The sequence below is a fragment of the Quercus lobata genome, chromosome 9, assembly GCF_001633185.2.
Source record: "Quercus lobata isolate SW786 chromosome 9, ValleyOak3.0 Primary Assembly, whole genome shotgun sequence".
NCBI lineage: Eukaryota > Viridiplantae > Streptophyta > Magnoliopsida > Fagales > Fagaceae > Quercus > Quercus lobata.
Genome location: NC_044912.1, coordinates 34,896,434 through 34,911,879, shown reverse-complemented (window position 1 = coordinate 34,911,879; position 15,446 = coordinate 34,896,434). Strand labels below are relative to the sequence as shown.

At 33.6% G+C, this 15,446-nt stretch overlaps 1 protein-coding gene across 3 annotated transcripts; it reads left to right on the top strand.

The window, feature by feature from the left end:
- Nucleotides 1-207: 207 nt before the first annotated feature.
- LOC115958997 (long chain acyl-CoA synthetase 9, chloroplastic) lies at nt 208-14,508 on the top strand. 3 transcript variants are annotated; one of them, XM_031077281.1, is made up of 14 exons: nt 208-475; nt 2,062-2,161; nt 2,520-2,633; nt 5,359-5,839; nt 6,276-6,356; nt 7,325-7,594; nt 8,981-9,112; nt 9,255-9,428; nt 9,597-9,826; nt 10,862-10,979; nt 12,071-12,202; nt 12,340-12,474; nt 12,546-12,752; nt 14,192-14,508. In XM_031077281.1, the coding sequence occupies exons 4-14, from the start codon at nt 5,393-5,395 to the stop codon at nt 14,357-14,359; spliced, it is 2,094 nt and encodes a 697-aa protein (XP_030933141.1). In that variant the 5' UTR covers nt 208-475; nt 2,062-2,161; nt 2,520-2,633; nt 5,359-5,392; the 3' UTR covers nt 14,360-14,508. The 3 variants fall into 3 exon arrangements, with proteins under 3 accessions (XP_030933141.1, XP_030933140.1, XP_030933139.1); XM_031077280.1 differs by lacking the exon at nt 2,520-2,633 and having other exon boundaries at nt 2,065-2,161; XM_031077279.1 differs by lacking the exon at nt 2,520-2,633.
- The last annotated feature ends 938 nt before the right edge of the window (nt 14,509-15,446 follow it).

Genomic DNA, 15,446 nt, shown 5'->3' with positions numbered 1-15,446 from the left:
CAGACAGACATGCACACGACATGAGACGAGAGCTTTCAAAATCATCCTTTAATTGGAGACAATGACAACGGCTAGGATTGAATAGCCCAATTTATAAGTGATATGGGCCACAACCTCCACATCCTAAACTTTCCATCACTCATTATATTTCACGGCCCACATTCACCAACCCATAATCCACACTCACACACACAATTCATGAGATTTTGCCACTTACTACTACTAGTTACCACTCTACAATCGATCGTAGTACAACAACAACAACAACAACTAAAAACTCAAGCACTCAAAAACGCCAACCTCCTTCCTCTCGATCTCTCCGCCCTCAATTAACTCTACCAAAACGCCTCCGTTTCGACCATTCTCCTCTTTTATAATCCCCAAATTACACACTCTTAACTTTCCTTCAAATCTCGCAATGCTCACCACTTGAACTTGAACAAGTCCTTTTTGTTTTCAGAGCCCAAAGCTGAAGGTACTTCTACTTCTTCTTCTTCTTTTTTTGTGTCCTGTAACCTTATGCTTCTTATTTTTATTTAATTTTTATATTATTTATTTTTAACGTTTATGTGTTCTCTGGGAATGTATATGTATTTGAGTTTGGTTTTTTTTCTTTTGTATAATTGTGATTTGATTCATTAATATTGGATTTTAATTACGTGTTTCTTAAATTCATGTTTGAATTCTCTATGGAAGTCATGTTTTTTTTTGTAGATGTTAAGTGTGAAACTGAAAATGCTACTACCACTCTGTTCTCCAATTGATTTTGTGCTATATATGCTTCAACTAATTTCGTTCCTTTTGTTACGATAATTAAATAAATATATAAAAATCAACAACAATAATTCAGGGGTTGGTTTAAAACTTTAAGAATGTAATAATAAATATTGATATTGGTGTGGTGATCTTAATATTATATAATCCATAATTGCTTCTTTGATATATGTATGTCATAATATCATTTTGTATTATGTGGTAACCTGAAATGGGATCGAAGACCCTTTCACAAAACGAAGGGAATATCCATGCTCTGTATAATAATATTTCATTTGAAAATTAATAAATATCTTTAATCTTAATTTTTATTCTTATGTTTGAACATCCTTCAATAGTAATGAATTTGCTTTATTATCCATTATTATTCTTAATTTTATAAAAAAATAAATGATTAATAATATATATATATATATATATATAAAATATTCATTATTTCTATTTAATTGATATATGTTTAATATTATATGAAAAATAAATGCTTAACCATATATAAAAATATAAATAAATATATATTTAATAATTAATTATTATATGTATTTCTGCCGTACTTGTGTCCAACTTTTTCAAAAATTGCTCGTATTTGTACCTGTACCCATGCCTATGCCGTATCCGTGCAGGTGCTTCCTAGCCGAAATCATAGATAATAAGGATGAAATTAATGAAAAAAAGTAGATTCACATTATAGGAACAGAGTTTATAAGAGAAGCCATGAGCATATAATCATATTGACCGCCTATGTGTTAGGCACTATGGCTTGCACTTAAGTATTTACTGTATTTGGGGCAATAAGAATTAGGTTTATTCAATTAAGGCTTGCATGAGAAGAAGAAATGATTACAAGTGATTAGATCGCCATGAAAGATTTTAATTGAGATATTTTGATCTTGCAAATTTGTATTATCAAGGATGATGAATTTTATATTGCAGAAAATTTTTTTATAGAATGATGTTTGATGTACTTTTACTATGCATTTTAGTATTTGATAATCACTTATTTATAGTCGGTTACCTGTTCTGTTAAGCAGGAAACTATTGTCACTAACAAACAGGTTTCCTCTTACCCCCTAAAAAAAGGGGGTTTCCATTTTGAACACTGCAAATAAGTGAAAAATGACTTCTGATTTTTTTTTTCTTTTCTTCTGGTATAAAAAATAAATGTGGTTACACAATTTCACTGGGCGTCTATGATTTAGTTTTCCTTAGTAGTGTGCTGTAATATCTTTTTCCAACCACTATTATAATTTGTGTAGATCTTCTAATGATATTTATATTCTGTACTTTTAGCAGCTGGTATTCCCTGGGGGAAAACTGCAGGAAAGCTGACCAGCATTCCTGCAAGGTGCCGATCAGGGCCACGCTAAAGATTTTAAGGAACCAAATAGAGGTAAGTCTATGTCTATATGTATAGGTCAAAGGATTGAGAAGAAGGTTTGAATTTGTGGATTTTATTTTATTTTATTTATAAAGTCTTATTTGCTGTGTTTATGAGGATTTGAATAATCATTTATTTTGTTCATTGCATTGTTTTAGCCACCGCCATGAGCCTTGTAGCTCAATTGACACCTCCTGGTGTTTCCAATGAAAACGTTTCCCAATGTAACTATCAAATTGTTTTAGTCAACAAAAAATTATTGTTTGCAAGGTTGTCTGTTATTGAAAAACTAATTATTGGTAATGGTTGATGAGGTCCTAGAAACCTTTATTTATTTATTTATATGTATGTTTATTGAATAATCGTGCAGAGTTTGTCTTCAATAGTTTAAAGTGAAAGTTGTACTTTTCCGATATTACAAATTTCAGAAAGAATATATGGAGCACAACTGAAAATTTCACAAAGCTTAGAAAGAATTTTGAGGGTATGTTTGGTATGTTATAATAGATAGTGTAATGGAATATCTGTTATATAGGAACAACCATTTAGTTGTTTGGTAGTGTTTTTATTACAAGGGATGGCTATTCTTTAACATAAAGAATAACCATTCTTTTTGAAGATGGTTGTAATTGCTATTCCTTAATCTACACAAATAGTTACTACAATAAAGTTCCCATTATGCCCAAAGCTACTGCTTATATTCTCTTCTCTGTTAAGTACTCCTCTCTCTGCAGTGCGAACAATTTTTTTGTTTGTTTGTAGCTTTGTTGATGATCTCTATGATGTAGTCTTCCTTGGCTTTTGATGAGTTTATTTTCTTTAATTTTCTGTGCAGACTCATTGTACCTTTTTTTTTTTAAAATTATTTATCAATAGAGATGTTATTACCTATCAAAAAAAAAAAAAAAATAATGGATGGGAAATTTCTTTTTATTTCTTCTAATTCTTCTTTTAAAACAAACAAATAAATAAATACAAGAAGAATACCAATAAGTCACAATTACCAGCATTGCACTTTCTCTAAGGAAATCCCATCCATCATCTCTTGGTTGTAGCAGTCCTTGGTTTCGGATGAAGTTACTTCTTTTATGCAATTTTAGTTTAATATTTTACCCCCAAAAAAAAAAAAAAATTTAGTTTAATATTTCTAAATTGAAAAACTACAACTCCTTTAGAATAGTAGTATTAATTATAATATATATATATATATATATATTTTTTTTTTTTCAATTTGTATGTAATAGAATGCTAAAAACCAAGGAGTGCAAATATGTATTATATTTTTTTAAAAGAGTATATTATGAAATTTAATTAAAATATGATGCCATTCCACCGCCTTAAGGATTCTTTTCTTGTGTTATCACCAAAAACATGAAATGGAATAATTTATTCCTATCATCTATTTGTATTCTTTGTAATACTTATTCCTATTACAATGAATTACCATTACAGTGTACCAAACGTGCTTAGAGATTTAGAAAGTTCAATCTTGATGTGATGGACACTTGGAGTATTTGGCGAATTTTATTTGACACTGTGCTCTCAAATAAACCAAATGTCCATCTGATTTATCTTCTCTTTCAGTCCCTCCTTTTATTGGCCTTTGATCTTTTTTTTTTTTTTTTTTTTTTAAATTTATTTATTTATTTTTGGTAGGGTGTGTCAAAATATGTTGATTTTCCAACGTTGATTTAGTCTCTCTTTTTTATTTTTGACATCCACGTATGCCAATAAAAAAGGAAAAGAAAAGACCAAAGATTTTGTTGTGACATCCACATAAGTCTCCCTCTCAAATTAATATTACTTAAGTACTTCTTAATTATTTATTTTGCAGTTGTTTACACTTGCACCGTTATCTGGGACATATCTGGTTTTGTAACTGAAGAAGTTTGATGTGATATAATATTTGAATCCCACTTGAGTTGGAAATGTGGCTGGTTAATGGATATATATACTTGCTGGGCTGCTTTACTTTCAAGCTTAAGCTTTTGGGTTGGGTCTTTAGCATGGTATCAAAATCTAGTTTGTTTGTTCTTGAACTCCATGTTTTTGGTCCATTTGTGTTGGTTCAATTTCAGCTATGTCATTGGCCTTTTTGAGGGGGTGTGAACGGGAGTATTCTGGACCTGAAATTGTAGTTCCTGTGAACTTCACTTAAGTAGACTTCAGCAACAGGATCCTTTACTGCTTCCAACTTAATTGAAGCTTATAGATCATTGTATTCTCAGAGCTTAGTTGTGATGTACATCTAGTATACATCCTGTGTACTTGGTGCATTCCATTTCTCTTAGTAAAACTTATTAGTTGTTACTAATCAAAAAATTGTGTCAACCCCCTTTTTTTATAGTTTTTATTGGGCCTAGATCTGAGAGGGGGGTGTTAAGGAATCCCACATTAATTATTTGTGTGGTTGGATATGGGGAGATATACTTGTTGGGTCTCTCCATCTATAAGGTTGATGATGTGGGATGCACAAGGAAATTTTTTATTTTAATTTAGTTTTATTTATTTTTGGCCGTTAATTGTATTTTTTATTTTTGGCTGTAGTATGTACTAGGTTAATTGGTATTTTTATTTAAAATCTGGGGTATTTTTGTAAAAAGTCACTAGGGTTTCCTATGACAATTAAAATTTCAGTTTTGTATTCCTCTATTAATTAGTATTGTACTCCTTTAAAAGGAGAGATTCTGTGATGAATAATGTTTCTTTTGGTTTTATGGTTTGGTGTTGACTCTAGCCAACCCTAGGTGTTGATTTTTACTGGTTTTTCCTTTGCTTGGTGCTACTCCAAGCAAGCCTAGGTGCTGGTTCCTTGGTTTTATCCTATATTTTTTGGTTTTATCCTATATTTTTTTGTCTTTTGAGTTTTCTCATTGAATCGTTCTAGTTTGTCTTGTGTCAGTTGAGCTTCTGGGTTGGATGATTTCATTATATTTTGAAAGAAAACGCTTATTAGCTCATACCAAAGGCTTTATATTATACCATGCATTTCATTTATGGACTTACTGGTCTGCTAGGTAATCCTTTGATTTTATAAAAATTTGACATAGATGCTTGGTAGTTCACTATTAGGATTTATTGATATTGACATTTAGTTGACCTTTCACTTTGATATGATTATTTACTTGTGAGACTTGATTTTATATATGTTGTAGACCTTGTTTTTTTGTGCTGAAGTTATCACTGAGTGAATGTAACTCTTTTATCAGGATTGACTCTGTTGGGCCATTTAGTTGTTGAAAGATGAGTGCCTACATTGTTGGCGTTCTTGTTCCTCTTTTACTTACTCTGCTACTTCGGAATTCCAAGAATTCAAAGAAACGAGGTTTGCTAGTTGATGTTGGTGGGGAACCTGGGTATGCTATCCGAAACCGTCGGGTCACTTCCCCAGTGCAAACAGCATGGGAAGGTATCTCAAGTCTTGCAGAACTTTTTGAGCGTTCATGCAAGGTGTACCGAGACAAACACTTACTTGGAACTAGGAAGTTGATTGCAAGGGAGATTGAAGTGACTAAAGATGGAAGGTCCTTTGAAAAGCTTCATTTGGGAGACTATGAGTGGCTAACCTATGGGAAAGCATTTGAGGTTGTGTGCAACTTTGCTTCTGGATTGGCTCAACTTGGGCACAAAAGGGAAGAACGCGTAGCTATCTTTGCTGACACAAGAGAGGAGTGGTTCATTGCATTGCAGGTTCTTTGTCTTATGGGTCCACTTACATTTAAAATGGATCATTCTTTCACTGAATTTAATTATCTTTATGTGCAGGTTTTGGATATAAATGGAAACTTTGTTTTATTGCACATATGATTTGATTTTAAATTATCTGAGATATAGTGATACAAAATAACTGAGCTATATCATTTACTAAACTGCATGTAAGGATGATGGTAGCATTAAATTTGATGTAAGCATTGACATGTTTCCTAGGATGTGTAGTCTGTTTATTCTGGGATTCAACTCTCAAAAAGCACACTATTTTTTGTATTCCACTTATGTTTAATAAATAAAGACCATTATGATAGGGATGCAATCGATAGTTTTATAATACCTCTGCCTCTCACAGTTGTAGAATATATCTTTTTGATAAGTAGTTGTATAATATATCTTATTCAGTTTTCTATATCAGGGATGCTTTAGGCGCAACGTCACTGTTGTGACTATATATGCATCTTTAGGGGAGGAGGCTCTATGTCACTCATTAAATGAGGTTCTCTCTCTCTCTCTCTCTCTCTCTCTCTCTCTGAGTTTGTGCCCCCCACCCCCCCACCTTCCAAACAATTAAGTTGGCATTTTATATTGTGTTACCAAGCCTTTTTAGGTGCTTTAAGTCCCTGCTTGAATACCGTTACTCACAATATTAGTTTAAACATGAGAATACAAAGCTGTCATGTTATCTGCTATTCCCCATGTGATAGCATAACTTTGGTACTGGACCATTACTTTAGATTTCATCACATTCCTTCTCTTATATATATCACTTTTGTGGGTATTTTATAAATTATACTAGTAGATCTTCATTCAGCAGATTATGGGAACTTCAGGATGTTATTGTAATTTAAGTGGAGCTTTAAATGAAATATTAATCTCATAGCATATGCACTCTTTGAGAAAAGTATGATTTCTCACTTTTGATTTCCTCTCACTCAACCCACAAAAAGAAAAACAGTATTTTTATTTCTGAAAGCATTTCTGAGGGCGGTATTTTTGTGTTCCGATGAAGCTGTTAGGTAACTGCGAAATTAAAAAAAATAATGAAGAAGGTAGTTAATTGTTTCCAAAAACTAATTTGTTACACATGCATTTTAAACATTCCTCTAGAAACTCTCTTTTTTGATTAAAAAAAAAAAAGATTTGTTCCATATTTTGATGAAATATGAACCTTAGTTCCTGAAATTAGCAATCCCTTATTTTAGTTGTAGCTTTCTTGTATGCTTACCTAAATAAAGAGTGTCTAGGTTGTAATCAGCAACTCAGAAGATTGGTTATGCAATTAACATGTTACTAATCAGTTAATGTTCCAATTTTATATGGTTACTTCATTTCCTAAAGCTCATCCATAATAACTCAGTCCACTTGTGGAAACAACTGGAGTTAATATGCTACTTCAAGTTCCAGTTCCAGTTAGCACTCATTTCTGCTCAATATTGCTTAATTTTATTTACTTGTTGGTTTCAGACAGAGGTTGCAACCGTGATATGTGGGCACAAAGAACTCAAGAAAATTATAGAGATAAGTGGACAACTTGACACGGTGAAGCACGTGATATGTATGGATGATGAGATCCCATCTAATGCGTCCTATGTTGAGCAGAGCAAAAGCTGGAAAATTACTTCATTTGCAGATGTGGAAATACTTGGCAGACAAAATCCTCTTGATGCTGACTTACCTCTTTCAGCTGATATTGCAGTTATAATGTACACAAGTGGGAGTACTGGATTACCTAAGGTTAGATGCGTAAAAAGGATATAATTCTAGTAGTTGCTATCAAGTTTTGTCACCTCTGCACCTGACTAATTATCTCAGTTGGTTTTTGAATGTTTGATTCATGTTTCTCTCTTTCTCAATAGCGGGTGGGGGGTGAGTTTAGGACTTTCCTCAAAATGGTTTGTAAGTACATTTCTCTGCAATATGAGAGAGCCCTGGCAAGGGCAGCCAATTCCTAGTTTGCTGGTTTGATCGGTTGGTTATATGCATGGCATGGCCCATTGTACGAGTATTAGCACTACAATGTAGAAGTAATACAAAATCCTAAATATATTGTATATGGTGAGTTAAATATTTGTAACTAGAAAGCAATGAAGAAACTTGGTAAATTTTAGATTCTATTTTTTTAATGAAAATTTGATAATTTTTTATTTTTAAATTAAAAAAAAATGTACATGTAGTGAAGTGATCTAGTTTTCACAATTCAAGCGGCTAGTCAACCATGATCCTCAGTATACTCACGGTCAGATATTGGAGAAGAAATGGTGGTCTTTGTAATTAGTGGTGTTCCAAACAACTGGTTGGTGATGATACAGGTGTTCATCTGCCAGTGTGGCCAGCTTTGGGGGGGTTTTTAGTGCCATGCCGCCAACATCGGATTCCTAAAGAACGTGAACTGTCATCTCACCGTGGATTTTTATTCCAGCAACATCAGTGGCAGCTTCCATCAGCATGGAAGTTGGTGGCCACCGTTGCATGATAGAGAGAGATCTGAAACAAGAGAGAGAGGGAGAGAGATTTCAAACCCAGAAACCTAAGATCTAAAGCACAAGCAAATGATTCAAACCCAAAACCTAAGATCTAAAACACAATCAAACCCATTACCCACGGAACAAATCAATAGATCTGGCCGACGTTGAAAAGGCCTGGAGTGCTTCGACCGCCCCCCCAAGTACTGTCAGCATCCTCATTCGGCTGTTTGAGTGGTGCAAACTCTGGTCGGATTGTTGGTGCCAGATTGGTGGTGTTCACCCCTACTGGTGAAACATTTTGGCGGATCCTGGTATGGTGCAGTTTGGATTGGACAGTTATTCCTGAAGCTATAAGCCTATAAGTTCAAAAGCTACATTTGTGCTCCCTATATCTTTGGATGGGTGATTCCTTCTCTTCCAAGGGTTTTGTGATTTTTCACAATTCTAGGGTTTTTATTTTTAAATGGTGGTTCCTGATCTATTCATATCTTTTAAAGAACTTTATGTATTACAGATAAAAATATTTGCAACTTGCATATGGTAAGATATTCATATTTACGTGATACTTATGTGTTCAATATTTTTAAAAATGGTTATTCAAATCATATCAGAATTTTATCTGGTACTAATTCACTCGGTTTTCCACTTTATACAGGGTGTGATGATGACACATGCTAATGTCCTTGCTACAGTTTCTGCTGTCATGACAATTGTTCCAGGCCTTGGAAGCAACGATATTTATCTTGCATACCTGCCCTTGGCTCATATCCTTGAATTAGCCGCTGAGGTATGTTGAATCTGTATTCTGGTTCTATCTATAACTATAGTAGTTCAATAAGTATTTTGCATCCATTTATAGGAATAGGTTATTAAATTTTTACCTTTCCTTTCTAACGTTCTTGAAACTACTTTCACTCATTTTGTTCTAGAATGTGATGGCTGCTGTTGGAACTGCCATAGGATATGGATCCCCTTTGACACTTACTGATACATCAAGCAAGATAAAAAAGGGAACAAAGGGAGATGCCTCCATGCTGTTGCCAACTGTAATGACGGCTGTCCCAGCAATTCTCGATCGTGTTCGTGATGGGGTGCTCAAGAAGGTTTGTAAATTTTGACATGCATATGGTACCTGCATGAATACTTACATATACACAATTAAATGCATGTTTATGTGTTTGTTTCTATGCATATACATATCTGCTTCTTAGATTGTATGAAAATTTTCCAAATATAAGGTGAGCCATCACTATATCTTCCCAATACTTCAGGTGAATGCAACAGGTGGATTATCGAAGAAGTTGTTTCACTTGGCATATGATCGCAGTTTATCTGCAGTTAATGGTAGTTGGTTTGGGGCTTGGGGCCTCGAAAGAGTTCTGTGGAACTTTCTTGTGTTTAGAAATGTCCGGGCAGTTTTGGGAGGCCGTATCCGCTTTTTGCTGTCTGGAGGTGCTCCTCTCTCCAGTGATACTCAAAGATTCATCAATATTTGCCTTGGGTTAGTATCCCCGAAACTTTTAAGTACTTCCAGTGTAGGAGTTGCTGATTCCTTCCAGTGTATATTACTAACCACTCTCTTTCTCATACATAGCGCATAGGCATAGAGCTACACATTTCACAAACATAAGTAAATATTATAGAAATTTGTGAAATTCTTTTCTTGTTTGCCTGCAAGTAAGTTATTGTGAAGTGTAACTGTTTGGAACTTGAGCACCTCATTCAATTTGAATTAATACTCCAAAAGAGTTGAACTTTTCAGCAAAAGACAAACTGTTAAACAATCTATCTGATGAACTCTACATCTAATGCTTGGTTACAAGCTTTCTCACTGTTACTTTATGTTCTGTTAGAACCTGTAGTTGCTGTCTCTATTGGAATCTAGCCATCAGGCTGAACTTCCTAATTGTTACCTCTATCTATGCCCATTGTATGTAAGAGTATTTGAGAATAGAATTAAAACATCACAGTTAATGCCCCATTATATCTGTGGGAGTGACTACAAGACCAATGATTTATATTTTGTTTCCTGTATATTAAAGTTTATAGTTGATAATGATACAACTCTTATTTACTCTGAATGGGGATTATTGGAGGGCATGTCAATGGGCTGCCCAAAAATAAAAGCTGATGGCAACCATTTTTTGTCCCTGGTTATGTGATCTGTAAGATCTTTGCTATAATCCAGTGTGGTTTGGATAACTGTGAAGGTGTGAATAAAGTTCAGAAACATTGATTTGTTTTTTAAGGATTTTACTACCTATTGTTTCAAGACCTAGGAAAGATTTTTGTAGAAAAGAATGCCTTTTCACATCCTTAAAGGAGAAAAAAGTGTAGAAAAAGAATGCTTTCTGATGTTATTAGATACTGTGCATTTAAGGTTTATAAACCATGTGAAAAACACCCACACAGTCTAATTATTACGAGGAAACTCTGATTACATGAGATTTTACCTTGGACAGTTCTCATGATTTTCTTGATTTTATTTTATTTTTTAATTTTTATATCACACTCTAATTGGATGACTATTTTCCAGTGCTCCAATAGGTCAAGGTTATGGTCTTACTGAGACAACTGCCGGTGCAACATTCTCTGAGTTCGATGATGCATCTGTTGGTCGTGTTGGAGCTCCACTTCCCTGCTCATTCATTAAGGTACTGAATAACTGAAAAGAACCATACCTCATCTGCTTAGATGAAAACCTTTTCGAGCAACATTTGCATCTCTTTCAAAAGGTTGTGTGAGTTCCAAACTGAGGCTGGTGATCAGTTAGTTGAGAAATTCATTTATTCATTCCTGTTTAGTATCAGTATGTCCACCTTTCATGTTTTCTACAGCTAATGCATAAGGTAGAAGTTTTGCAGCTCATTCTGAGGCATGAGGCTGAATGCATGACGTAAGCCTTGATGTAGGAAAAAGGAGAAATCATATTTAGAATTCCTGGATCAGGTCTGGCAGTGCTTGGTTAGCTTGGATTTTGAGGAATTAGGGTTAGGGTTTGGTGGGAAAAGGCCAGAGAATAGTAAGGAATTAGGGTTTCTAATGGTGAAAGGAATGGTAGGATTTGGGATAAATAAAAAGGAAAAGTCAAAGTCTGGGTTGCTGTTTCAGGGTTGTGAATAGTGCTTTGGCTCTTTATGAGTATTTGGGGCTATTTGAGGGATGGGTGGTTCAGGGTTTGAAGTTTTGGGTTTAAAACTTGACAAATCAACTGGTGTATGCTAGGTTTCAAGGTTTTGGAAATTTGAGGGAAAAAAAAGAAATATAATAAACGTCTAAGCATCACACCTAGCATTCCCTTGGCATCATGCATTAGAGAAGCTTGTATTGCACAAAGCCTTATAACTTCTGAAAATTTAGAAAACTAAGTATAGCAATATTGCAGAGCATGTGCCTTTCATGCTGAAGTGGGTTCTCAGAAGTGTTGCCTTTCTTGTCCATTAACAGCTTTATATTTATATTTACAAGTGATGCCTGAATAATATTAAGATTATAATGGCCAAGCGCCTTGTAGCTCAACTAGTACATCTTGGTGTTTCCAATACAAGGTTCAAATAAGGGTGCCCCTTCCCCCCCCCCCCCCCCCCCCCCCCCAATTGTAATTTTTTTTTTTGGTTACTCTAGCATGAATTCAAATTTTGTACACTGACAAGAATAGTAACTGCAATACTTGTACCTTATATTTTTTTGAAAAGACATTCAATTTGAATTTGACCACATTTACATTTAATCTTCTCTATCTCAGTTAATTGACTGGCCTGAAGGTGGATATCTAACCAGTGATTCACCAAAGCCTCGTGGGGAAATAGTCGTTGGTGGTCCAAATGTTACACTTGGATATTTCAAAAATGAAGAAAAAACAAAAGAATCATACAAGGTAGAGTTTGATGAATACTATTTGTTTTATCTCTATCAAAAGAAAGGTAGATTTTGAAAAGTTAAGTCCTCTAGCCAAAGGCAGGTGTAGTTGGGACTTGTTAATTATGCTTTGCTTATTCTCTTTTGTTGTAAAAGGTTGATGAGAGAGGAATGAGGTGGTTCTATACAGGTGACATAGGGCAGTTTCATGCTGATGGTTGCCTTGAGATAATTGACCGTAAAAAGGACATTGTCAAACTTCAGCATGGAGAGTATGTCTCATTAGGCAAGGTATGACTGTTGCAAGATGAAATTTAAATTTAAATTAGATGTTCCTCAGGACCTAATATTTTTTCCTACAGGTTGAAGCCGTTCTCCAAGTTAGCCCCTATATTGACAATATCATGTTGCATGCTGATCCCTTCCATAGTTACTGTGTTGCTCTTGTGGTGCCTTCTCAGCATACAGTGGAAGATTGGGCTTCTAAGCAAGGAATTCCTTTTACTGACTTTGCAGACTTGTGCAAGAAAGAAGAAACGAAGAAGGAAGTGCTTGCTTCAATCCAAAAGGTATCAACTGTGAACAAATTTCTTTGATTTGAATTTTGTTTAATGTTTAGGAATTTAACTTCAAGCTCTAAAGAGGTCAACCTTATATAATTTATGAGTATCTTTCATTTGTAAACATTTATGTGTTGCAAAATTTGTGAACTAATACCATTTTATTATTTTATTAGTCACAATGACAACTTGTAGAAAATGTTTGGGAGAGTGGCCTTTTTGTGATTTCAAATTTGAAAACATGATTTCAAAAAAATACTGCCCAAATCAATATGATGACTCCACCAGTAGATATCTATGCACAGATTTCAAAATATACACTGAAACATGATTTTCATGTTTTGGAAACATGAGTACTTTCAAATGAGTGTTTTAAACTAAAATTGTAATTTGGAAACACAATTTTCATAAATCATGTTTTAAAAATACGATTTCAGCACAAAATAGATGAAGAGAAAACACATATTTCAAAAGTTTAGAAAGAGTTAATGCTTTGGGGGAGGGTGGGTGCAATTTCATAGATTTCAAAATTTATATTAAAATCGTGTTTTTGAAGCACAATTTTAGAGAAAAACTTGCAAATAAAACACGATTTTTAGTCAAAATGTGATTTATGAATTCGTATTTCCAAAACATGATTTCAACGTACTATGATTGAAAGTTCCATGTTTTGAGGAGTTTAGCAGTATTAGTTACTGATTTGAGTGGAGTAGGTGCAAATTTTTTACACATTTCAAATTTACATTGAATTCATGATTCCAATGTACAATTTCAAGGCAAAGGCAAATGTGTTATATACTGAAATCGTATTTGATTTAACTGAAATTGTATTTCCTTGTAAAATAATTGAAACATAAATCGTGTTTTCACTTGAATATAAATGTTTGTTTTCAAAACATGATGTTGAAGTGTACATTACCCCCTCAGCTCTTTGTCAGGTCAGTAGAAGTTTAAACTAAAATCATGTTTTCAATTGTGTTTTTGAGAACGTGATTTAACAAAAAATATTCTCCCAAATATTTTCTAAATAGTGCCAATTTTCAATAACAATTAATAAAATAGTATTATTTTGCAAATTTTACCTTTTATTTATGTTCAGTATCCAGAGGATTATACGTAAATTTTTGGGGGAGATTATGCCTATGCTTATTGTAGAGTCAAAAGACAGACAATGCATAGTTGATTTTGTCAAGGCTCTGGTTTGGGAACCAGATGTCTTAGGGTTGACTCTCCCTGGGTTTACTCTATCTGTATCTGTGTGGTTTGTGGGTTATTACTTATTACATAACTCCGTATGGTTTCAGCTTTCACTATCTTTATAAACTGACATGAATATCAACCGCCAACAACAGAAACTGCAACATCTATCTGGTTCAACTTGCTAGTACTTAGCTCTCTCTCTCTCTCTCTCTAATTTTTTTAATAAAAATTTTGTTTACTGATTGCAGGAAGCAAAAAGGGCACGATTACAGAGATTTGAGATTCCGGCAAAAATCAAATTACTTTCCGAACTGTGGACTCCTGAATCTGGCCTAGTCACTGCAGCTCTCAAGCTCAAGAGAGATATTATTAAAAAAACTTTCTCTGAAGACCTCTCTAATTTATATGCTTCATGATTATTGAGAAAATGTGGGCGGCTTTAGTTCTAGCTCTTCTTTTCTTTTTTTGCCTATTCGTTTTATATATGATTTATGCTGGGAATTATTTTTGGGAATTTTCAGATATATTGGTTTTACGTGCTTAGTCTTAAAAACATTCATCCCCATTTTTTTTTTTTTTTTTTTTTTTTTTTTTTTTTTTTTTTTTTTTTTTTTTTTTTGGGGGGGGGGGGGGGGTAGTAGATTCAAATAAAGTCCCTAACAAAAACTATAAAATAATAATTAAAAAAAAAAGTCGAGAAGGTTGTGGGTGTATATGAATAAATCTGGATTACGACTCATCTAAGCATTAGCAGAATAAAAGAAAAAAAAAAAAAGTGCAAGTGGAATACAAAATTTATGTATCAGCTTGTGCTTTCCTGTTTAGCTGAAATGTCAGCGCAAGAGTTTGCTTCACTGTTGGAAAACACTGTTGATGTGATGAAGGTCTGCAATTGAAAAGCATTGTTGGTTCCTCAAATTACATAGAGCCTTTAATTTTGAAATTTTAAAAGAGCACTTTTAATTCATAAAGTTTCAAAAGTTCTATTGGTCCCTAGTCAACTTTTATTAATTCTCTTGTCTCTGTGTCTTAGTGGAACATTGACACGGCATTAATTTATTTTTAAAAAAACGTTATGAGGTAACATATTTTATATTAAATAATCATGCAAGCATATTTTGACATGATAAATTTAAATGAGCAAGACTTAGGCATAGTACTTAGGTGTTGGTTTTTTGGTTCCCTTCTTAAAATTCTGCCATGTAAATATTTTTTCATGGGATGAAAATATATTTTTTAGTTAAGTATCTATATAACTAAATCTTAAAAGGGAAACCTAAGAAAGCATCTAAAGTACTGAATTTAAGTTTTGTCCAAATTAAATTGAGATATAAATCCAATGACCATATACACACACACATCACAATGGGTAATGGGAGACATTATGATATTATACTGAAAATAAGTTACAAACTTATTTTGAAAATAGTACTAAAACCATAGGATTACAGTGAAAGCAAAATATAAATGCCATTTTGTTACAGGAGATGGTTATTCCTAATA

Excerpts from the sequence above, each read along its gene's own strand:
- LOC115958997 (XM_031077280.1), top strand. The coding sequence starts at position 5,393 with ATGAGTGCCTACATTGTTGGCGTTCTTGTTCCTCTTTTACTTACTCTG. Across the intron at positions 10,980-12,070 it reads TTCCCTGCTCATTCATTAAG|TTAATTGACTGGCCTGAAGG; the intron begins GTACTGAATAAC and ends TCTCTATCTCAG. Across the intron at positions 12,475-12,545 it reads AGTATGTCTCATTAGGCAAG|GTTGAAGCCGTTCTCCAAGT; the intron begins GTATGACTGTTG and ends TTTTTCCTACAG.